We start from the raw sequence: 25045 nt of genomic DNA on the forward strand, positions 1-25045 counted from the left end.
GGTCCAGCCGCAGCAGCCCCGGGGGCGCGTGCAGGAGGCGCAGAGGCCAGGCCGCGTCCTCGGTGGGGGGCTGGGGAAGCCCGGGGGAGGCCATGGCCTGTGCACCGGTGTCCGCAGCCTCTTGCCGCAGACCTCACGAGAGTCTCCCAGACACTGGTGCCGGGCCCCAGGGCCAACTTCCCTGGGCGCCCAGGGGCGGGGAGGAGACGCGGATGCCACTCCGGATTGGCTGCACCCACCGCCTCCGCCTGTCCCTCCAATCAGCGTCGCCCGAGCTGAAACGGGGACGCGCTTGCAACCGCGCTGTTGAGGTCCGCGGACCCGGCTGGGCTCGCGCCCCTCCGCTGGGTCGGACTTAGCAGTGACCTACGCCTGAAAAAAAGATACTCGCACATATTTACGCTCTGATTGGTTATCGGACTTCCTGTGTCCATTGTCAGTTGCGTGCTTAAACCGTGCCAGGTCAATAGGCCCCTCTTATGACTCAGCCTAAACATTAGCACTTTTACCCTGAGCTGGGAGAGAGGTCCTCGCCCCGTCTCCTGGAGCAAAAAGACAGGATTGCTGCTTTATCTAAATCGGGATTCGGAGAAAGAAATGACCCTTTCTTCCACCCAGAAACAGCAGGGTGATGGAAATGCAATGTGTAGAATTTGTAGATGTAGGTGACCAACGCTTTGGAAAGGATGGGTGGGGAATAGTCGTGAGAGGGCGGGGGAGGGCGGGTGATGGAATAAAGCGCGTAGAACTTGCGGCAGGCGGTGGTAATATCTCTTTTGTGCGGAAAGTGAAAGCTCAGCGTGCGTTTCAGCGTGTGGCCGAGGTAAAGCACGAGACCTAATCCAGAAATTTGCTTGGAGGGTTTAATTAGCTAACAATATAAAAAGCAGGTTGTGCGATGAGGGGTGACAGTATCGTTCTAGCTATGATACCAAACCACAAATGCTGAGGTTGGCATATTAAGAATTGTGTAATGCTTTCCAAGTCTGTCTTTAATTTTCCATAATTATGGCTCCTCCCTTTTTTCTGACAGCGCACAGGATATAATTGCATTCACATTGTTTTCCTAAGTAAGTCTCTTCTGTGATGCAGCTAGGAAGTATTATGGGCTGAATTGTGTTCACCTGAAATTCATATATTGACGTCCTAAGCCCGAGTACCTCAGAATGCGACTGTATTTGGAGACAGGGCCTTTAAAGAGGTAGAGTAAAATGAGGTCATGTAAGTGGGCCCTAACCCAGTATGACTGGTGTCTTTTTAAGAAGAGATTAGGACAGCAACAGACACAGAGGGAAGACCGTGTGAAAACACAGGAGGAAGATGGCCATCTACAAGACAGGGAGAAAGGACTCAGAATGAGATCAACCCTACCAACACCTTGATTCTTAGATTTCTAGCCTCCAGAAATTGAGGAAGTCTGTAGCAATTTGTTATGGCAGCCCTTGCAAACTAATGCAGAAAGGGAGCCCTTGTTCATAATACATACTATGGATAAATTATTTTAACATGAAACATATAGCTCATCCAGTGCTTCTTAAGGATGAATTTTCCCAAATGATATTCAGGCCTTTCTTGTCAGAAAAAGGAATACTGTCTACTTCATCCATCCTATTTTAAATAGAGGAATAATATAATAATCAGTAGCAGTAAAGGAAAGGAATACCAAAAGATCTTTGGGGTGGGGAGAGAGGGAAAGGAAGAGGAGAGGAGTATTAAGGGAAACATTTTTAAATGGAATCCCCAAAGATCATTTAAACTACTCACCTTCCCACTGGAATCCTTCTTGCTGGATTTCAGCCAGAATTGTTGGTAACAGTATATCCAAAATGTCTAAGTACTATTATTTTGTTATCAAGAGTGGTGTTAAATCTTTAAAAGAGAGGTGTTAAATTACTCTATTTGTAAAACTACAATTGTCCAGCCGGCTTGTAATTCCCTGGGAGGTAAATGCTACACAGGATACCCATCCAGAGTCAGTGAGCATGAACAGAGAGAGCTTACGGCTTAAGAAGAGTTTGCAAAATGTAATGAAAGGAAAAGTTGAAATACTAATTATATTATTTAGTTGCACAACTCTACTCGCCATTTAAAAATTAAATCCTTCATTTCCTTTAAGTTCCTATGATTTGCTTCATATATACTCCTTCATACATACTTCCACTTATGGTATATAGGTACTTCTATGCATGTTCTCTGAGCGTCCATTTGCCCTACAGGAAACTGGGTTAACCAATGTGCCTACATCAAGTGTAAGGATTACATGAAGTAATTAGCACAATGTCTAGCATTTAGTTCAGGCTCAATGAGTACAAGCGGCAATGGTAATAATTATCTCTGGGCCCTGACTCTACAGGTTGGTGGTATTGCCTTCCTTTTTCACCTCTTGCAACTTCACCTGCCTTTTCCAAAATTAGATTGTGAGACTGGCCAGTATATTAACTTGCTTTCTATACTCAGCCTTTCAGACTTGTATGATGAATAAATAAACTGGCCCATCTTTAATATTACCCATATCATTCTTCTCTAGTTGAATGTATTATGATTTTCCTGGAGAGGAGATGAGGGGAGGGAGGACCCTGAAAAGTATTGGTAGAAGGCAGAATCTCAATAGTAACAAAATCCAATTCTCAAAACTTTTTAAAGTAGGAGCAGAACATATATTTTTGTTTACTGCCCAAACTGGTTCAGAGGTCCTTCAACAGAAGAGGATGGGGATTCCACCTCTTTGTAAAATAGACTGGGTACTTGGTTGCTCCGTTGTGTCCGACTCTGCAACCCCATGGACTGTAGCCCACCAGGCTCCTCTGTCCATGGGATTCTCCGGGCAAGAATACTGGACTGGGTAGCCATTTGCTTCTCCAAGGGATCTTCCTGGCCCAGAGATCAAACCTGGGTCTCCTGCATTGCAGGTGGATGCTTTACCATCTGAGCCACCAGAGAAGCCCCAAACAGACTACTACTTATCAGTAAAAAGGTATAAGTTATGATACACCCCACAGCATGATGATTCTAAAAAACCACTATTCTGAGTGAAAGAGCCAGGCATAAAAGTCTACATACTGAAAGAACTCATTTATAACAAGTTCTAGAAAGGCACACCTAACTCGTGGTGGTATAAACCAGGGCAGAGGGCAGGACTGACTGAGAAAGGGACATGAAACACTTTTCCAGGGGGTGAGGTGGAAATGTTGTAGGTCTTGATTGGAGTGTTGGTTACCATGGGCCTACACATTTGTCAAAACTGAACTGTGCATTTCACGGAAGGTAAATTTTGTCTCAGTAAAACAAACTAAAAAAAAAAAAAAAAAAGAACTCCAGTATCTTGGAAAGAAAAGACACAGGTGAAGTAAGAAGACTTATCTACCTATTGGGAAATGCATGCCCAATAAACAGTTATGGGATGTATTGTTATAACAAGAGTGACCGGTACTTTAGTATGTAAATAGAGATAAGAAAGAAAGTGGTTAAATAGTAACATTCCTCTTAAAAGATAAACATCAGTTCAGTTCAGTTCAGTCGCTCAGTCATGTCCGACTCTTTGTGACCCCATGAATGGCAGCATGCCAGGCCTCCCTGTCCATCACCAACTCCTAGAGTTCACCCAAACTCACGTGCATGGAGTCGGTGATGCCATCCAGCCATCTCATCCTCTGTCGTCCCCTTCACCTCCTGCCCCCAATCCCTCCCAACATCAGGGTCTTTTCTAATGAATCAACTCTTTGCATGAGGTGGCCAAAGTATTGGAGTTTCAGCCTTAGCATCAGTCCTTCCAATGAACACCCAGGACTGGTCTCCTTTAGGATGGACTGGTTGGATCTCCTTGCAGTCTAAGGGACTCACAAGAGTATTCTCCAGCACCACAGTTCAAAAGCATCAATTCTTCAGTGCTCAGCTTTCTTCACAGTCAAACTCTCACATCCATACGTGACCACTGGAAAAACCATAGCCTTGACTAGACGGACCTTTGTTAGCAAAGTAATATCTCTGCTTTATAATATGCTATCTAGGTTGGTCATAACTTTCCTTCCAAGGAGTGAGTGAGAAGTCAAGTTGCTCAGTCATGTCTGACTCTTTGCGACCCCATGGACTGTAGCCTACAAGGCTCCTCTGTCCAGGCAAGAGTACTGGAGTGGGTTGCTATTTCCTTCTCCAAGGAGTAAGCTTCTTTTAATTTCATGGCTGCAATCACCAAAATAAACATAACCTTACTTTAATTAGCCTGGCCATTTGGTTACAGACTGTGGACTTTGATTTTTATGTAAGCCAAAGCAAGCTGGAATCCCTGTTCCTTTCTTCTCCCTCATTTCCATTTATTTGCAGAACTCAGCATGGAGTCTGCCTAGATCTAAATGGGCTGCATGGACAAGTTGTTAACCTTTCCGACTTCTTCACTGTAAAATGAGGGAGCTTAATCCAAGGCTCTAAAATGCCTCTGGTCCCTAAGATTCGCCCTCTTAAGTAGATTATCAGGACCTTGAACTTGGCCCTTGATTAATAACATGTTTAGTTAATAAAATCTGAAAAAAATAAAGTACATTCCCAAGGTCAAGTAAAGCCCTTTGCCTCAATAAAGCATAGGGTTTTTACTTCCTGATGGCAGTCAGCATGCTTTGGCTAATAATGAAGCCTCGTTTCTAAGTCTCATGTAGAATCATGTTTTAGGAGGGACATGAGTGGGTAAGGAATCCACCTGCAATGTGGGAAACCTAGGTTCAATTCCTGGGTTGGGAAAATCCCCTGGAGAAGGGAACGGCTGCCCACTCCAGTGTTCTGGCTGGAGAATTCCACGGACTATACAGCCCCCATGGGGTTGCAAAGAGTTGGACACGGCTGAGCAACTTTCACTTCAAAGGTTACCTACTCTTTCCTTTAGGCAAGAACATACTCACAGCAAATAAGATATTTGAAAATTGATAGTTTCACTCTGATTTTTAAAATGGCAATACATAGTTTTGTAGAAAATTTGAAAATGCAAGAAACTGTAAAGGAGAAAATAATACCCTTTTTATTTTTTCCACCTAGGGTTAATTTATTATATTTCTGTATGTATCCTTCCAGTCTTTTAATTCATATATCTATGATATTTTTAATTTTTATAAATAAATATGTATATGTGTCATTAACATTTTTTATGTTGTTCTCCCACAAATTATTTTTAATTACTCTCTTCTAGCCCAAGGATTCAGCAACATTTCCTGTAAAGGACAAAACAGTAAATATTTTTGGTTTTGTTGACAATTTGGCCTCTGTCACAACCGTACAATTGTGCTGTGGGAGCCGGAAAGTAGCCATAGGCAATAAATAAATGGTCATGGTCGTATTTCAGTAAAACCTCATTGAGAAAACAGGCAACCAGCTGGACTTATTCTGCAGGCCATTATCTGCTGACTTCTGGACTTTTAAAAATCTTGTTCATTGTTTAGGAATATTTCAAAATTGATCTGACCCATAGCCTATTGTCAACATGAGCTATTTTCGATTTTTTTGCTATTATGAACAATAATGTGATATATATACCTATGATTATTTCAGTAAGATAAATACCAATAAATAGAATTGGTACTAAGACCAAAGTACCAATAGAACAAAGTACATACACACATACACTCATGCACTTTGTCCTTCTACCAGTGGGAGGGGATCTCTGTTAGAAGTGGGAAGCATTTCCTCTCAGGTTACTTATACGCTTACACAGATTCCCCCTGCTGCCCATAAATGGCACCGCTCTTCTTATTTAACACTGATGTTTTAAAGAATCATTCTGACTGTCCTGTAAAGGGGCAGAGACGAAACCAAGACTACAGGTACGTCACAATGGTAGTCCAGTTCTCTGCTAAGAAATACTTAGTTTATTTCCAACTTCTATTAAAATTATACTGGAATAAATATGGGGGGGGCTTGTTTTTATCTAGTGTGGTAAATGTGGGGAAGGTAGGTGATGTGGGGACTTTAGAACATAAGCTCAAACACCTGACATTGTTCTCAACTGAAATCCAAAAAGCTTGTACAGCATGACAAACATCTGTATCTTGTATTAAGTAGAGAGTTATTAAATTCTTGCAATTTAAAAATTCTAAAACTACTTCCAATAAAATTTTAAAATTCCATGAAGTTTATTTTCTAATTAGGCATTATTCCTGACCCCGGGATCCAACCCAGGTCTCCCACATTGCAGGCAGACGCTTTACCCTCTGCGCCACCAGGGAAGCCCCAATATATAATAGACATATATAATCAGGCAGTATCAACTGCTTTACTGTACATTACCTCCAATCTGCAACATGATGTTAGGAGGTAGAAAAATATCATTCAACAAATACTTGCTGTGGTAAGAACTTAATTAGACACTGGGACGAATACTAAGACAATTCTTTCTCTGAAGGAACTTTAATTTGGTATATTAACAGGGCTTGTCTTTTAAGATCTTAAACCAGTGGGTGTATCTCACATTTTGACAATTTTTTTGCATGTATCTTTTAGGGAGGAATTCAGATTCAGAGAAGTAAGGCAAAGCTTTCAGGAGATGAGACTTCTGCTGAACTTTTAGGACAAGCAAGATCTGGATATACACAAATAACCTCAGAGCTAGAACTACTGTACCCAGAAGATTTAAGTGCATTTGGCTAACACTGAATGTGTCCCTTATAACAACCCCTTTTATTTCTTTCAACAGTTCTGTGAGACAGGGACTGTTATGATTTCCATCCCACAGATAAAGAAACCGAGGCGCAGAGGTTAGGCAACATGTTTCAGGTCTTCACCTCAGCCAGTACTGGAAGAAGCGAGATTCAAACCCAGAGAATACAGGGCCACCATGTCCCCTGCCTTCTTCAGCAGGCAGGTGACAGTCTGGGGAAGCACCTCACGTGGCTGGACTGGGTGCTGCAGCACAGCAGACCAGGAGGAGAGCAGCCTGACCAGGACAGAGGGGCTGCTCATTGAAGCAGCGGGCAAGTGCCTTGCATTCATCAACAGGCTCCCAGATCAGAAGAGACTCAGGGCCCAAAGAGCTTCAGAGCTGATAAAAAGTGCACTTTGCTTTTAAAAAATGTATCTGTGTAAAATCAAATGTCTGATTTTATACAAATTTGAAACCCAGATGTTATGGACTACATGTTTGTGTCCCCCCCCCCCCCACACACACACACAAAAATCCATCACGTTGAAATAAAACCTCTAGAGGACTGTATTCAAAGGTGTGGTCTTTGGGAGGTTATTGGGTTTAGAGGTCAGACGGGTAATGAAAGGAGGGGCCTTAGAAGAAGAGAAAGAGATCAGAGCTCTCTCTATGTGCCATGTCCCACGTGAGAGGAAACAGGGAAGACGGGCCTCACCAGAAACTGACCATGCTGGCACTGTGGCCTCCGACTTCCCAACCTCCAGAATCAGAAGTGTTTGTTGTTTAAGCTACCCAGGTTATGGTATTTTGTTAAAACAGCTTAAACGACTAGGACATCAGGGAAATGTCTTTCCCCTGGTGTCAAATGTAAACATTCCCTTCAAACCATGGACTAGGAAATTGACCAAATGTAATACAAAGTATGTTCACAAAGTATGGCTCCCTCCCTGCAAAGCACTGTGTGCCTGGGGACCCTGGGGTGTGTGCTCTGGGGGGAGTCTCCTTGCAGACCCAGGGCTCCTGCCATCTGCCAGAGGCAGGTGTGTGATGAAAGGAGAGGGAAGATGCTATCATTGCACATCGGTTACAGGGCATGGGGTTATAAAGAGGAAAAGAACACAGAGATGAAAGGACTAGAGTTAACGTGGAGACAGGACATTTGCAGAATGTGGGTCATAGCATCTTATAGAGCTCAAGGTCACGCACTGCTCAACTTTGCTCTCAACAACACAAAACTTGGTTGTCAAAAGATTTCTGCAAGAGGCCATTCTTCTCCTTCATTCCTCCCATGTGGGGTGATTCTTCCATCCCACTGGTGCAATGGGGAAATTACGGGCTTGGACAGTTGTGTGCCCATCAGCAGTTGTGTGCCCCGTTTCTCTCTCTCAGTCAGAGTTCCTTCAAGTGTAAAAGGAGCACAATGAGACTCGCCTGGTGTTAAACAAGAGGACACCAACTTGCAGTGCCTGATCCATGGTAGCTTAAAGGAATTTAGGTAGAGAAAGAGAACTTCTTGGAAACAAGAACTGAGGCAAAGTGTGCCTAGACACTTGGTCGGATGCAAGCACATGTGTTGGACAGATTTTTAGTACGGAGAACTCACCAGTTCACACTAGGGCCAAACAATCCTATGGCTTCACTTTGGTCCCTTGGGGAGCCCAGAATCAACCCAGACTACGACGTGTCCCAAGACACAGTTCCATTTCCTCAGAGCTTTGCCGTCCTTTGAAAGCAGGTCAATGTATCTCTTTCTCCTTTTGATTTCCCCTCGAGACTAATCCCTGAGAGTCACATTTAGAGATAAAACCTTATTCACTCCCCAACCACCACCACCCCAACCTGTGTAAGGCTAAAGTGCATGACAGTAATTATGTACTATTGGAGGAAATGGCAACACACTCCAAAATTCTTGCCTGGAGAATCCCATGGACAGAGGAGCCTGGTAGGCTATAGTCCATGGGATCGCAGAGTTGGACACAACTGAAGTGATTTAGCTTTAGCATCCTATAAGGGATACTTGTAATAACTTTGTTTTATTGTAACAAATTTGTAAGCTCAAACCCAGAGATTTATTTATTTTCAAGGCCATTTTGCAGGAGAAGAGTTGACTTTTCTCCCCCTCTGAAATGTAGTAAATCCCAACTATAAGAAAAAGTCAGCAGCATTGGACAAAGAACTTGTTCCAAGGATCAGTTTCCCTCTCAACAAACGAATTGGTCGATAAGAGAATAAACTTCTCCAAAAACAAGCAACAACAACTACAAAAACAAAACCTCTGAACAGTGATGGTAACCATAGTAATTATCACAGGGAGGCAGAAAACCAGAAAAAACAAGATTCAGGTTCCAGCTGTAACACTTCTTAGCTCTTTCATCTCACAAAACGAGGTCACCAACTCTTTCCTTGTCTACCTTGTGGGATTTTGTAAAGATTCAAGAATGTATGTCAAGCATAAAAACTGTAAAATGAGATGGCTCATTGTACATCTGCCACATATAAATTAAATATGCTCTAGGCACACAGTAGTGCATAATCCTGGAGAAGGTGATGGCACCTCACTCCAGCACTCTTGCCTGGAAAATCCCATGGGCGGAGCAGCCTGGTGGGCTGCAGTCCATGGGGTTGCGAAGAGTTGGACACGACTGAGAGACTTCATTTTCACTTTTCACTTTCATGCATTGGAGAAGGAAATGGCATCCCACTCCAGTGTTCTTGCCTGGAGAATCCCAGGGACGGGGGAGCCTGGTAGGCTGCCGTCTAATGGATCGCACAGAGTCAGACACGACTGAAGCGACTTAGCAGCAGTAGCAGCAGCAGTGCATAATCCACTATTCTAACACACATTATTACTCATTATTTGGTGAGTAATCTAGTACTATGCTTCTGATAGTCTTATATATTTTATTAGAAGAAAATGAAATATCAGGACTTCTCTGGTGGTCCAGTGGTTGAGAATCCTCCTGCCAATGCAGGGGACATGGGTTCGATCCCTGGTCCAGGAAGATCCCACATGCCCCGGGGCAACTGGGCCCATGGGCCACAACTGAGTCCTCACTCTAGAGCTCGTGCTGAGCAAGAGGAGAAGCCACACCGCAATCAGAGGCTTGGGTGCCAAAACTAGAGAGTAGCCTCTGCTCTCTGCAACCAGAGAAAGCCACGTGCAGCAACGAAGATCCAGTGCAGCCAAAAACAAAACAAAAAAAAATTTTTTTAAGGAAAAGGAAAAGTTAGGTGTCAAGGTTTGTCAAACAGCACATTAGTTCCTTGTATCATGCATTCTTGATAAAAAAGGCAATCTTTGAGGCTCTGGCCAGCAAAATCAGCAAGCCAATATTTCAAACAGAAGGATGGAACAAGTTTTTCATCCAAAACTGGGGTGGAGGTGACGAAAAGACTACTGTGATTTAGACTCACTCTATCATTTCCAGATAATCCAAAGAAACCTGAATTATCCAACAATTTGATCTTTGAACCATATTATCTTACCCTTGTCCCCTCATCCCACTGAGGTCCTTTGAAGGTCATGCCTTCATCTTTTATCAGGGGGCCTAAAACAACTTATAGCAAAGCACTGTTGCAGTGACTACTGAAGTCTGGCTAAGGACATTACCTTGGGGCTCACTTTGTGAAAGAAGAGGATGATAATTTCTTTCAGAATTGAGCAACAGAAAGGACTCTGCTTTCCTTGAAGAATTAATGATTTATCATTTTGTTATTTTTTACTCTGTGAACAATGAGACTCTGAATTATGGAGCAGGGACCTGATTTTATACCTTTCCACGAATGACCTTACACTGTTGTGAATTATTTCTCATCTTAAATCCAAGGGCAGGAAAATAACACACCCCAGTTTAATTAGTATGATGTTATCAGCTTATTTAAAAAATAGTGCTTGAAGAAAATAATCCTCCTGTGGTTTTAATAACTACTTAAAACTAAATAATTTTTACAAACATTTAAAGAAAGCAATAATCTGTTTTAATTGAAGAAAACCCATAATACTAATTTTGAAAAGACTGTTGATGTCATGGTGGTTTATTGGGTAAATACAAAGTATAGGCTCTTGCTTTTTTTTTTAAGCAAAGCCAAAGAGATTAGAAACCAAGTAGACACATTCTTTTATAGAATAGAAAATAAATTAGTTTTAACTAACAATTAGGCACTTAAAATGTAAATGTAAAATGGCATTTTGAAGTACAAACTATAGTTAACACGCCCAAATTCCTCCTGAAATGTTTCAACAAACACAAAAGCACAAGCATGGAAAACATATTTCTAAACTAAGAGAATTTCCTCTTTTGAAAAAAAGAACCTGAATTCAAATCTGTACGACAGACCAATGATTAAGGTACCAGTGGGTAGGAGAAAAGAGTTTCTGAAATTTACATATTTAATTAAAACATAAGCATTTAATAAAACTATTACAATAATATACAGTATATATCATAATGAAAAATATATGTCAGGAAAATAACGAATTCTAGACTTAGAATTTTACTTTACAACAAGGCACTTAACACATTGAAACAGTACAGTAAATTTCCGAAAGATGCAATTAGCTACCTCTCAAACCTTGTAATATTTCTTTTGTGAATATAGCAAAACATAACCATACATTTTGCAGCATTAATCATTGCATAGGAGGTAAACTAAATAATGAATTCCAACTTGGCAATTAGATTAGCTTATAGCTTCTTCGTTTTCTTTTAAAGGACAGTTTTAAATAAATCCACAATAAACAGCTATTCTTATTCATGATTCATTCAGAACACAACATAGTTATCTTAATGAGTAATAAAATAAATCAGAACTTACAAGGTGTGTATCTGTATAAAAACTTATCTTTGGGTACCTTTCGACATGATTTTCAGTGTTTAGGTATTGAAGTCAAGAGCACTTCTTAATAGAAGAAATATTTTTAGCAAGTAAGTCAAAGGAGTTAAATTATTGCAACACAATGACATTAAAAAAGGACTATACATACAAATAGAAAAGCCTTCAACATATAGCATATTAATTATAATATGTCCGATTTAAACATGTAAACTCATTTATTAAGAAATTCCTTCTCACACTTCCTTACACTACAGGAGTGAGGGTGTTAAGACCAGCTAACATTTGAAGTCAGCTTTCCAGCGCAAAACAAAGTCAACAATATAAAAGAATTTTAAGAGAAATATTCAAAATGTTCAAGGGACAAGATGTTAACTCTCAAAAAAGTAACTGCATGAATTCTAGCATGTAAAAAAAAAAAACCACACACACACATGAGAAAGATGGCAAACTTGGTGTTTCAAGGTAAACAAAGAATAGGAAGTTATAAAGGGAGACATTAATGATTGTGATAGTGAGAGGTAAAAATGGTCTGCACATTTTCTTTGATCAGATGGATAAAATATTAGAACTATAACCCCTGTGACCTAAGCACATTTTCCCTTTGGAAAAGGTTTAAAATGTCTTTAAAATAATTCCTTTTGAAAAAAATTATTACTTTTGCATGATGCTTTCAGATTAGTGGTAAAAATAATAATTTTAAAACACCTTTAAAACCTTGGAAATACCCTTGTGTCTAGTTTGTGTTCCAAGTCATATAACATATTTCCACAAGAGGGCACTGCTGTACAGCAAAGAACCTTATGCACTGTCATCAACCGGCTCAGTCACAACCACCTTCCTTCCATAGCAAAACTCGTTTCCCAAGATGCCAGGAAATTAAATACCAAATTCCAAATTACCTTGGGTGGAACTGAATGGGTAAGAAGACTTTATTTTCAGAGCGAATGTAGGAACTCAAAAAAAAAAAAAAAGAATCTGAAAGGAACTCATTTTCACTTGAAAGATTTTTTTTTAAATGTGGCATCATTCGTAGAAATTATATATTATAGAAATATTGCACCAAGGACTTCATCACAGAAAAAGCTTCAAACTGGAGCACTGGCTTACAAAAACAAGGATAATAGATAAGATCTTATGTTATTTCAAAAGGCAAGCTCATAATTACGTTTTTTTTCAATCGAGGTATAATTGACATAAAACATCATATGAATTTTAGGTTTACAATGTAATGATCTATTTGTACATATTGTGAAATTATCACCACAGTAAGACTAATAGTTGTTTATGTTTTATATCCCCAAGAGGCATATGGGGTTGAACCTCAAGTTTGGTTTCCTAAATGTAAATGGGTTTTGCTATTTCTCTTATTTTCCCATCTAGAAACTCTAATATTCCCCTCTCCCCTTACTGTCATACCACATGCTTCCACAGCATTTATTAAAGAGCAGTGGCATATACGTGGGAGCAGCAGTGTCCTTACATGGGGTCATAGACGTTTTTAAAGTTCTTCGAAAGGTGATGGCATTTAAAAAAACAAAAACTGGATTACTTGATTAAAATGCAAAGTTTATACTGTTTTCAAGGTTGTCCAATAATCAATACACCATGATTTTTAAAGCTTAAACACCTTTCCTTACTTAATTTGAAAAAGAGTGGGTTATGCCAGATATAGCTGAATGAGGCTCTAAGGTATATCAAGTTGTTTTATTTGAATTCAAGGCTCAAGGAATATATCAGTGTTAGGAGAACAAAACTCAAGCTTCTGTGTCAGACACTTTTCCTCACAATTAGACAGGAGAAATTTAAAATCAGTATTTTCAAGTAGAATACATTGTCTTATCGCAAGCGTCAATGTTTAACAAATGAAAATAAGTGAAAATTATGTAGAATTATAGCTAAATACACCACGTAAGCTGTACATATGGTTCTTATTGACTTACTAATAAATACTGGAAAGACTTCTTGCATTTCAAAACCTGCCAAGGATGTATAGGGTTTCAATTCGTGTTTTAAATAAGTAAGTTAGTCTTTCTGCCTTCTGATTCAACCTTTAGTGTTTCTCTTTTACAGAAAGAATCATACAGAAAACATGCACAGAATTTTAGCACCAAAGGATGATGACCCTTCTGAACAGAATTGTTTTGTGCTTCTCTTAGACAAGGTAAAGTTCAATTTTGTGTACCGAGTCAGGCCGACTCATCGACAATGACAAACTTAGGGGTGTTTTCCATTCTAAGTGGGGAGAGTTCTTCACCATCAATATAAATGTAACTGCCTCCTGCTACCCATACTGACTTCTCCCCTCTCTGACTACTGTTGATGATTTTGTAACCTTAAATTTTTTTCTATGATTACTAGATGTTTAAAGAAATCAAGCCAAGAATTATCCAAAAGATTCAACAGCATTAAACAATGCACTAAATCTGGCCGGATTTTTTAAAAATCCATCTTTTTTTTTTTTTTTAACATCACCTGAAAGAACTTGAGAAACAGCTACCCACTTTACTGAGGAGCCGTCACCACCTAACACACCCATTCCAACCACAGATTACAGTGCAGCACCGTGGCATCATTTCAGGGTCAAAGTAAAATTGCTCAACTGTGGTATGTGTCCTTAGGACCAGTACATAAGAAACGAGTCTCTTGCTAAAAGGCAAGGATGAGATCAACTTTTGGACCCCATCTTGGTTTTTCCACAAAGCACAGTGGAACTAGGAAGAAATGGTTTTCAGTGACATGTGACCAATTGGATTTCTGAGTTCCAATTCACAGCTCCATGACAGATCTCAGCCAGGGTGTGTGTGACCTGGCAGAAAAACACAGGCTTGTTCCCCACAGGGCAGGAGTGTCAGTTTACACACGCATGTATGTTCAGCCTGTGCTACACTGTTGGCTGCCTTGGGGGGTACAGGTGTGAATTTACCAGGTGGAGAACAGAAGCCCCCCTCATTCGCATATACAGCACCATGTCTCCTCTAAACCTGTCATAGGGATCTCGAAATATTTACACACATGTGAAATCTGTGGGGTGTCTCAAATACTTCTCTATTGACTTAGTTCACTTTTTAAGTTATAAAATTATCAGTTAAAAAAAAAATAAAGTGAAAGTGACACATAGTACATTGGCTGGTAGCAGCAGCACATATTCCCAGACCTGACCCTGACCTCCCCTGAGGTAGGGCAGAAGCAAGGTTCACCCAAAGGTCACTCACAACCCACGGCTGCGAAGCCGAACGCTAAAAACCACTCTCAACATTTGGAGATTTTATTTACACAGTAGCTGTCTATATCCAGATATCTTTATTTATTTAAAATTTTAACAAATTCTTTTGACCTTGGAGGAAAAAAAAAAAAATCCTGAAAAAATTCTGAAGTAGAGAGCTTTCCTGGAGAAAGAATAAGGAAGGAGTAGCATGTTCTTTGGCACCTCTTTAACAAGCTCATTAGTAAAATCCCCGTTGGAGGGCTTGTCACCAATGAATGAAGAGCCGAAGGAGAATTTTAACTTTCTCAGGATGAATTAAAAAAAAAAAAACCAGTCAAAGGGTAATACTTCGTTCATCTTTCTAATCACTTGCACAAAACTTGGTCCGCTTCTTCCTTTAGTGATCAGTTTTCCTAAAATAAAAATCAAAACTATACCTTTGGTTACAGCGATAACTCTTTTGGTGTAAGAGCCGATGCCTCTGCTCTGCTCCTCAGGTAGATTTCTCATTATCTTCGCCAATCTTCTGAACCCGTGAGTACTTCTTGCAAGATGATTTGAAGCAGCCAGGAGGCCAGGACAGAGGCCAGGAGAAGCAGCAAGGGATCGAGCCTTGTACGTTTTTCTCAAAAAAATAAAAGATGGGGAACCACCACGCTCGAGACAAGAAATTAGTCTGTGAAGACACCTTCAAGTTCTGTAAAAGGTAAAGAACAGGAAAACAAGACATATTTTTCACGATTTGCACCCTACTTTGCTTCTTAATTAAACTGTCATTTGCATTAACTGAACAGGGAAACCAGCAGAATCTGGATCACAAGCCAACAGTCGTTGCTCCTTTCCCCAACTCTGATAGGGCTTTCCGGGGGCGCTAGTGATAAAGAACCCGCCTGCCAATGAAGGAGACATAAGAAACACAGGTTCAATCCCTAGGTTGGGAAGATCCCCTGGAGAAGGGCATGGCAAGCTGCTCCAGTATTCTTGCCTGGAGAACCCCCATGGACAGAGGAGCCTGCCAGGCTACAGTCCATGGGGTCGCAAAGAGTTGGACAAAACTGCAGCGACTTAGCACGCATGCATCAACTCTGACAAGACTCTGGCTCCACCCTCCCCTCTTTGTGGCTCAGGCAAATCTGCCTGTGATTCCAGGAAGAAATGGAGACTCAGGAATGGATGTGAGAGATCTCCAGGAGGAAAAATTTTCAGGATGTGTGAGTGGTCAGATCTATGGCTCAAGGAAGACGGAAGAGTGAAAGGAGAGCTCATAAGGCTGACAGACTTTAAGGGGAAAGATGAAGATTCCGGTTCAGTGGCGTTAGTAGGTATCTAGATGGGACCGGAAGAAGGAAGATGTAAGTAGGAAACAGAGCCACAAGGACAAATGAAGTAATCCATAGAAAGGGCATTTATTAGTGGGCACAACACTAACGAGAACTGGAGTTAGATCCATAGGGAATAGCATATTTCATTGTTCACAAATTCTCATAACACTGTAAGCATCAGACAATATGGAAAATATGGTATCGGACAATAATCAGACTATCCCAAGATAAGTGGGCTTCGCTGGAGGCTAAAACAGTAAGGAGTCTGCCTGCAAAGCAGGAGACCCAGGTTCAATCCCTGGGTTGGGAAGATTCCCTGGAGAAGGGAATGACAACCCACTCCAGTATTCTTGCCTGGAAAATCCCATGGACAGAGAAGCCTGGCAGGCTATAGTCCATAGAATCGCAGAGTCAGACACAAGTGAGTGACTAACACTTTCACTTTTTTTCTCACATCCCCAGATAAGTAAGTCATGGCACGCAGACTAACTCTGTTAACACCAAGGACATACACTGAGGCTAGGAAGACACGGTGAAGGGATCATTCTGTCTTGAGACTAGAGGCAGAGAGCAGGAGATAGGCAATGCTTCTCAGAAGAGATGACATCTGAGCCACCTCTTTGAGAATGAATGGGAGAAGAAAAAGAGAGTCATATGGGAACAAGAGGCAGCAGAAATAAGGAAGGAAGGATAAGAAGGGAAGTCAGAGAGCATAGTACCACTGAAAGATGTACAAAGTCCAGTTATTCATTAGTTACTCATTTTTGCCTGACTTTAAAAGAGCTGGTGTCTTCCTTAAAATAAGTTCTCCGAGTGCAAGCACTGTCTCACCTAGCTGCACAACAAAGCCTCTACAGAGAAGGCTCCTAAATTTTAACTCAATTTTAATTCTCCTATACGTTACCTGATGAGTAAAACACTGTGCTTTACAATTACACAGCATTTCACCCTTAACTGTCATTTATATTTGTGGCATTCTTCAAGAGGCAGTCATCCCTATAAGTCACCTGGCCTCAGCCACCCATTTAGGTGGCAACAGCAGCTATTCCCATTAAGTACATACGTAAGTGAAGTCGCTCAGTCGTGTCTGACTCTTTGCGACCCCATAGACTGTAGCCTATCAGGCTTCTCCGTCCATGGGATTTTCCAGGCAAGAGTGCTGGAGTGGATTGCCATTTTCTTCTCCAGTTATTCCCATTAAGCTACATGAAATCCCCGCTGTGTGAAAAGGGGGTCCCCTGCCTTTAAAGAACTTATCCAAGGATAATTTCAAGGCTCTTACCTTTTCGTTGGCCATGGAATGGTACCACCAGAAGAGCCGAGTTGTGATGTAATAGGCAACGATCACATCGACGGTATAGTGTTCATGTGCTACCAGAATGCAGATGATTCCGGCAGCGCTCAGCAGCCAGCAGATTAAGTGATACCACCAGAAGTGGCGAGGCGAATCTGGACAGCAGAAAAGTGGCAGAGTTAAGAAGCATTCCCCGAGATGAACTGAATGACGACAGTCTACCCTAAAGACCTGCGAGAAGTCTTTCTAAGGCCAAGAAGTCACTGGCGGAGAAAATGGATAACCCAAAATTATGAGTCACTGTGAACCGCCCAGGATTTGCTCAGGTTGAGGGGCAGGGGGGCAGGGGAGGCTGCTGGTAGCAGGTCTAATAGTCATTTCCCTGCTCAGGCTGCTAACACTGCTCTAGGTTTTGCTCACGCAGGTTAATAATAAGGAAGAGAACAGAATTATTTCACATTAGGTTGGCATTGGCTCACACTGGCTCCTGTAGGGACCCCACTGGAAAGAAAAAGGGTAGAAGTCAAAAGAAAAAGGTATTGTCTATGAAAACAAGGGATGACAAAGCAAGAGTGATTTTCATTCTTACATATAAACTTATTTTCATTTCTGCAGGGAGAGAAAAATGGCATTTGTGCCTAGCAATATTTTGATTCGTAGCAATTTCATACTGTTACTGCCAATAGCAACTACAGGACAGTCCCTATATAAAGCTTGGGCTTCCCAGGTGGCTCAGTGGTAAAGAATCCACCTGCAATGAAGAAGATGTGGCTCCTGGAGAAGAAAATGGAAACCTACTCCAGCATTCTTGCCTGGGAAATCTCATGGACAGAGGAGCCTGGTGGGTTACAGTCCATGGGGTTGCAAAAGTGTCAGACATGACTTAGTGACTGAACAACAGCAGCAAAGTAAAAGCTTAGGATTCTTGCTAACTCACTTACGGGTTTGACCTTACCTAGTGAGGCCACTAAGTTCATGACACTGATCAGCTTTAAGAGAGAACTAACGCCCATCACCGGAGAAGACAATGGCACCCCACTCCAGTACTCTTGCCTGGAAAATCCCATGGATGGAGGAGCCTGGAAGGCTACAGTCCATGGGGTCGCTAAGAGTCAGACACGACTGAGCGACTTCACTTTCACTTTTCACTTTCATGCATTGGAGAAGGAAATGGCAACCCACTCCAGTGTTCTTGCCTGGAGAATCCCAGGGATGGGGGAGCCTGGTGGGCTGCCGTCTATGGGGTCACACAGAGTCAGACACGACTGAAGTGACTTAGCAGCAGCAGCAAGGCCCTTCACAGGTTAAACATGATCCTGCACCCCCAACCTTCCCACACAGGCGGTAATGACACAGGTATAAATGGAACCAGCACTCATTTCTAATAAGTCTTCTTTCTCTTGAATAACTGTTTTTTTTCTATTTTAAAGCTCACAAAGATAATAATACTGAAATTTATTTCATATTTAACTGTGATTATTTTTATAGTGATATTTACTTTCAAGTGTGGAAGAATGGTTGAACAGCAAAAAGATTCATTTCTAGAACTTTACATGACACATCAAATCAGGCATGGTTCAAATAAAAAATAAAATAGCTACTGCTCTTTAGGTCCAATGTGGAACAGTAAGATGATAAACCTGTATTTGTATTTGAAAGTCTGATTTCCTACTTCTGAATGTACAACTCATCAATTCTTACTTGCTTCATCCTGCCACTAGGTTCCAGCCAATAGCTCATGGAATCTGAGAATTTTATAGCCGGGAGAAGCCTTACTTCCGTAATGTGGGGGGTCAGATCCAGTCCCCATAACTGTTCTGTTAGGCTCTGAATGTTAAAAACTGAAGTAACATGCAGAAATCTGGAGCTTTCACTAAATATGCATTCTCCAGCACCACAGCCCTTACCCTTCCCTGAAATCTCACACCAACCTTGCTTCCTTCCCATCCTCACGGGTCACCTGCTATTTACCTTAAAAGTTCAAAATGCTTGAGCAAACCAGAACTACTTTGTGTTGGTTTATCCACAAGAGGGGCTTCCCTGGTGGCTTAGACGGTAAAGAATCTGCCTGCCAATGCAGGAGACCCTGGTTCCGTCCCTGGGTCAGGAAGATCGCTTGGAAGAGGAAATGGCAACCCATTCCAGTATTCTTGCCTGCAAAATCCCATGGACAGAGGTGCCTGGTGGGCTACAGTCCATGGGGTTGCAAAGAGTCGGACACGACTGAGCGATTAACACTTACACACAAGAAGCAAAGCTGAAGTAGGTGGGGAGTAAGGAGGTGGCCCGAATGACCAATTTACTACTCACAGAATTGAAAATCAGGCTTTGGGAATATCTAGACACCCTAGCACTGCTCTCCCATAAAAATATATTCCCTTCTGGCTACTACACTGGGACCACTGCTCATTAATTGAGAACACTGGTGGACCCAAATAAAAGATTTAATACAAACTATTTTGAAACAGAAATGGTAAAATGGTAATCCTCTCTGCTCTCTCATTCTATCGCCAGGGATAACCTTGAGCTGAGAGATGATGACAATTCTTAATGAACTCCACTCTCTGTGTGGGATCCCATCCCTGCTTGTCAATGACTACCAGAGACAACGGACTCTGTGTAGTAGCAAGGTGAAAAAGAAAAAGAAAGAAAAGGTTTTCTCAACTAGTAAGACATTTGGTACTAAGAGCTACGTGGATTTCTCCAGGCTAACTTTATAAGGAAGGAACCTAGGTTCTGATGATAATCCACTCATGACAACAGAATGTCAAACAAGGAGTGTCCCAAACGATCAAAAGTCGGGAAAGCAAAAATATACAAATGATGCGTCTAACCCTAGCAGCAGAATCTTCAAAGAAACCACTGGATACACTGCTTACTCATAACAACAATACATGGTATAATTTAGAAGCTGACTGTTTCCCCTAATTGCATAGGAAGCGGACCTAAACATGGGATACGTGGCTTACATACAGAGCGGATCCTAAAGTTGGGTTCGTATCCAGTGTTACAGATTTGCCCTTTTCTTTCTCACCAAAGCTTAGAGAAAGCAGAATGTAATTCTTTCCTTGCTATATGCAAACTTACACAAGTTTAAAGATCTCAAGCCCAAACCATACCTTTGGAAGGAAACGTGTCTACGTACTGCACTTGCCTTTATTAAAGTAGAGAAATAATTATGAAGTTGCCCTATTGCGCTGAGGTAAAAGAACAACAATAAGCCAACATCCAGGCTGCTGCTGCTACTGCTGCTAAGTCGCTTCAGTCGTGTCCGACTCCCAGCGACCCCATAGACGGCAGCGCACCAGGCTCCCCCGTCCCTGGGATTCTCCAGGAAAGAATACTGGAGTGGGTTGCCATTTCCTTCTCCAATTCGTGAAAGTGAAAAGTGAAAGCGAAGTTGCTCAGTCGTGTCCGACTCCTAGCAACCCCATGGACTGCAGCCTACCAGGCTCCTCTGTCCATTTCTTAGCAATTCCACCAGATCAGATGACTTGGGTTTCCAAAAATTCTAAACAGAGCCACAAAACTGATAGTGGAACTGCTAAAGTCAGCCTCAATTACTAACTGTGGACTGTGGCTAATTCACTCACTTTCCTTATGCTTAAATTTCCTCTGAACATTTTGGGGGAAAACAGCGCTTCCCTCCTGGGTGGCTGCAGGGATTAAATAAGCCAATCTGCACCAAGGGCTTAGAATAGTGCCCAGCACAGAGGAACTACTCTGTCTACTCGTTGTCATTGGTAATGTCACCTCGTCTTCAGTTATCAAACTGACCCTCAGTTTCCTGGGGTATTTTCTCTTCATTATCTTGTTTTCCACCCACAGTAGATTCACTCTTAACTTGTAACATCTCCCTGCCATCATCCTCATCTTCTATAAGCTTTTATGATGTACAGATTAGAGGGAAGATTGTACCACCCAAATGAACCTCTAAACTGGAAAGTGACTGACCTTACACAGAGATGGGACCTTTCCAGAGCAGAAGTTAGAATGAGACCCACACACAACATAAATCGCTCTGCCTGCCACCCAGAACCAACAACCAGGTATTAGAAATTTCAGAAGACTGGAGTTGAAGGAGATACTGGTGCCCAGACAGAGCTAGGTTCCTGTCTTCTGCCACTTCCCCAACAGTGTAAGAACATAAAGAAGACAGGAAAGGTGCCGAAGGCCCTCTGCCTTCACGGCAGACAGTGTGACAAAGGCCCAACACTTAATAGACTGTTCACCCTACTCAAGGCTTGTATGTAGCATTTAGAAAGAAAACAATTCAGAAGATATACAATCGCCATCAAAAAACAAAAAGACTTCATCTACTACAGAGACTCTCATCTCTTTGGCATAATGCCCTCAAAGCAGAATTAAAACCTATATATCCCAGGCAATCTACGGGCAAGAATTCACCTCTGCTCCACTGGAAGATAAACCTTGATGGGTCTAACCTGTTTGGATTGATGACGGTTAAAAGAAGAAGGGAGAGAACTGAGCAAAGGGGACAGAAGGGAGGTCTCCTTCCCCTGCTTTCTGCCCAAAGACCCTTATGATATGCTTTGCAAGTGAACAGAATTGAGACAAGACTCCAAAAGAACACTGGCATGGGGATGGGGTATCTTGCAATTGAAGATGAAGGGTAATACTGACCAGCTGGTAAAAATGGAGGAAGAAGCATCACTACTTGAAAAGAATTTTGAGATAATGGGCCCAACTACACAAAGCCTCAGAAATCTACAAGGGGATGTGCTGGCAGCTAAAATCAAATACAGTCCCCACCCCTCTTTCCAAAGAACAAGATATTATTCTAGGCCCCCTCCCCATGAAGTTATTGGAATATACAAGAATTTTGTATAATGAGAATTAAGTATATAAATATGGAAAGATATTTCACATTCTCATGTCCACATTAACCAAAGCATTGGGGATAATGAAATGAATCCGTAAAATGGAAATTTCACTCAAAAGTCCTTCCCATTTGGCTCTGGAGCACACTGATTCTTTTTGCAATAAACTTAACAATGATTCCTCTTAATTCCAACATTAAAATAGCCTTTCATACCTTGGTAGCACTAGTGGTAAAGAATCCACCTGCCAAAACAAGAGACTATAAGAGACTCTGGTTTGATCCCTAGGTTAGGAAGAGCCCCTGGAGTAGGAAATGGCAAGCCACTCCAGTATTCTTGCCTGGAAAATCCCAGAGACAGAGGAGTCTGGCGAGCTACAGTCCATAGGGTTGCAAAGTCGGACACAACTCAAGGGACTTAGCATGCACACACCTTAAGAAGTACTAACCAAGGAGGGAGACATTTTGGAGGCATGCTGAATGTTAGCAAGAAGCCGGGGCTAAGACTTAACCCTTCAGTGTTCATGACTGGTTTAAATGATTTTTAATATACACACACACACCTCTCTTTCCATGGCTCTCAATTTCAACAGAATAAGCGCTCCTCAGTTTCAGGGCCTAGGGATTCCAGTCACTGCAACAGTCAACAAAGCAGGAATGAATTATCACTTACATTCTTTGATGAACAAATAAGTAAGCGTCAGCACAACTGTGTGGCCGCTGAAGAGGAAGTCCCCACACAAGATGTGCGATCCCGTTATGGACAATCCACCGCCAGAGATCAGCCGTAGAATCCGCTGTACTTTGGCCTGAGAGTCTCCGTTGAGCTGAATGACACAAGAAGATCAGGAAGAAAATTCACAAGCTGATAAATCAAGTGTTAGCCTAATTTATGTGACATTTACAAAGGTCATCAGTTGTGATTTTTTTCCTTTTTAAGTCAAAAAGAGTCCAAGGGGGAAGCTCCTCAAACTGGGTTTTATTCATTGCATTGGCCAGTTTTAGTGACACGTTTTAAATTATTCAGTATGTTACTAATAATACGTCTTGGTGGTGGTGTGTCCTTGGGCAAAGCTTTTAAAAATATTAATAACCAATGACTTCACCACAGTTATGCTCTGAAAAGATCAAAGCTCCTCTCTTTCCTCTTTGCAGGGGAAGTCGGGGTTTCGAATAGTTAATATTTGATTCGGCTGCCCTCCACATTACTAATACTCTACAGAGTATTCCTACCTTGTGTCCAGTGGGCAGCTTAGGGAGTGCATATAGTTGTATTAATGTCTGATCCAAACATCTGCAGTTTAAAAGAGCTGCAATTTGTTAAATAATTTAAATAGGTTTGAAAATGATGGATTAGCGATGCACTGGTTGCTTTAAAAGGAGTGGCTTGATCAGGAAAAGCATTCTCAGAGCAATAATCTGTGTGCCGTGGCAGGGGGTCAGCGAAGGGCTTGCCTGGGCGAGGGTGGAGAAGCCCCGAGAAGCCATCATGACGACACAGGAGACAATGACGGACGAGGGCAGGGGTTTGATACAATAGTCAAAGGTTTATAACCCATTCAAACTTAAGCATACAGATCTCTCTTACATGTAGAATCTACTACAAAACGCAACAAACTAGTGAATATAACAAAAAAAGAAGCAGACTGACAGATATACAGAAGAAACTAGTGGTTACCAATGAGAAGACAGAGCCGGGGAGAGAGGCAACACAGGGGTGGGGACGTGGGAGGTACCGACTGCTGGGTGTAAGAGATGGAGATGCACTTGTGGACACAAGCCATCGTCAACCCAAAGGTTTAGACCCATCAACTTTCATCTTTCAGTGGAGCGCAAGTGATGACTTCTTGCCCCTCGATTGCCCAGGGTTACAGGTTTTACGGACAGACTTGCAGACACAGCGGGGCAAGGAGAGGATAGGGTGAACTGAGAAAGTAGTGGGAAGCTGCTCTATAACACAGGGAGAGCAGCCTGGTGATCTGTGATGATCTAGATGGGTGGGACAAGAGAGGGGAGGGAGGTTCCAGACGGAGGGGGTTTATATACAATTTTGACGGATTCCCATTGTTGTATGGCAGAAATCAATATAACATTGTAAAGCAATTATCTTCCAATTTAAAAAAAAGTCTCAAGGATGTATTGTACAACACAAGGAATACAACCAGTATTTCATAATAACTGTAAGTGGAGTGTAACCTTTAAAAATTGTACTAAAAAACAACAACAAAACCCAAACCTTAGGTATACGGGAAGGAATAGTGGACTGAGTGGGAATACATAAGAAATTGGAATACTGAAATGCTGGGCCACCGGGTGGAAGACTTTGGATCAGCCTAATATCAACTGAATAGGTTTAGAAAAGCAAAGAATGATACTCAGAAATAAAACAAAGTAAGAGTAGACACGAGAAGAGAAATACAGAAAGACCATCAATGACTATTCGCTTGGGGCCTGTGCGCACAGCTACGCGACATGCTGCCCTTCACACTCAGTGACAATCCTTCTAGGCAACTGGCCCCTGAAACGTAGCCAGGCCGATCACAGTGGTGGTTCAAGTCTTTGGCAGCGTAGACAGGTACTGTCTTTTTACCCATCTGTACACATCTTACCCTCTTTCACCACTGCACCAAGTAGACATGCAGTGGTGAAAGAGGGTAAGATGTGTACAGATGGGTAAGAAGACAGTCCAGTCTCCAAAGCAGGTGGAAAACCATCCTGTTCAGTACCATAGAAATGGGGGCAGGAATCCTTGTCTAAAAATTTTCCAATGAAAAGTATCTTATGGATCTGGAAACATGTCTGGTATTCAGATGACCCCCGTAAAAAGCCAAACACACTATGCTGAGGTGACAGTTAAGTGTAGGGTTCTGTAGCACAAGATGATGGGAAATAGGATTAGAGGTCAAGGTAAGAAACTGGTTTCAAGGAA

General features: G+C 41.8%; 2 protein-coding genes across 13 annotated transcripts in view; both read right to left on the reverse strand.

The window, feature by feature from the left end:
• LOC105002105 (cytochrome P450 2U1) overlaps window positions 1–284 on the reverse strand; it is a 21012-nt gene extending 20728 nt beyond the window's left edge. Inside the window, exon 1 of the mRNA XM_010858586.1 lies at window positions 2–284. Within this exon, the coding sequence (XP_010856888.1) occupies window positions 2–94 (93 nt within the window). The 5' untranslated portion in view covers window positions 95–284. The remainder of the gene's footprint in view (window position 1) is intronic.
• Window positions 285–10636: 10352 nt separating this feature from the next.
• SGMS2 (sphingomyelin synthase 2) overlaps window positions 10637–25045 on the reverse strand; it is a 98849-nt gene continuing 84440 nt past the window's right edge. For all 12 annotated transcript variants that reach the window (XM_010858563.1, XM_010858574.1, XM_010858575.1 and 9 more), the window contains 3 exons: window positions 22790–22943; window positions 17265–17431; window positions 10637–15357 (listed from right to left, as the gene is read on the reverse strand). In XM_010858563.1, the coding sequence (XP_010856865.1) occupies window positions 15154–15357; window positions 17265–17431; window positions 22790–22943 (525 nt within the window). In that variant the 3' untranslated portion in view covers window positions 10637–15153. The remainder of the gene's footprint in view (window positions 15358–17264; window positions 17432–22789; window positions 22944–25045) is intronic.

The sequence above is a fragment of the Bison bison genome, unplaced genomic scaffold, assembly GCF_000754665.1.
Source record: "Bison bison bison isolate TAMUID 2011002044 unplaced genomic scaffold, Bison_UMD1.0 scf7180017864389, whole genome shotgun sequence".
NCBI classification, from domain to species: Eukaryota; Metazoa; Chordata; class Mammalia; order Artiodactyla; family Bovidae; genus Bison; species Bison bison.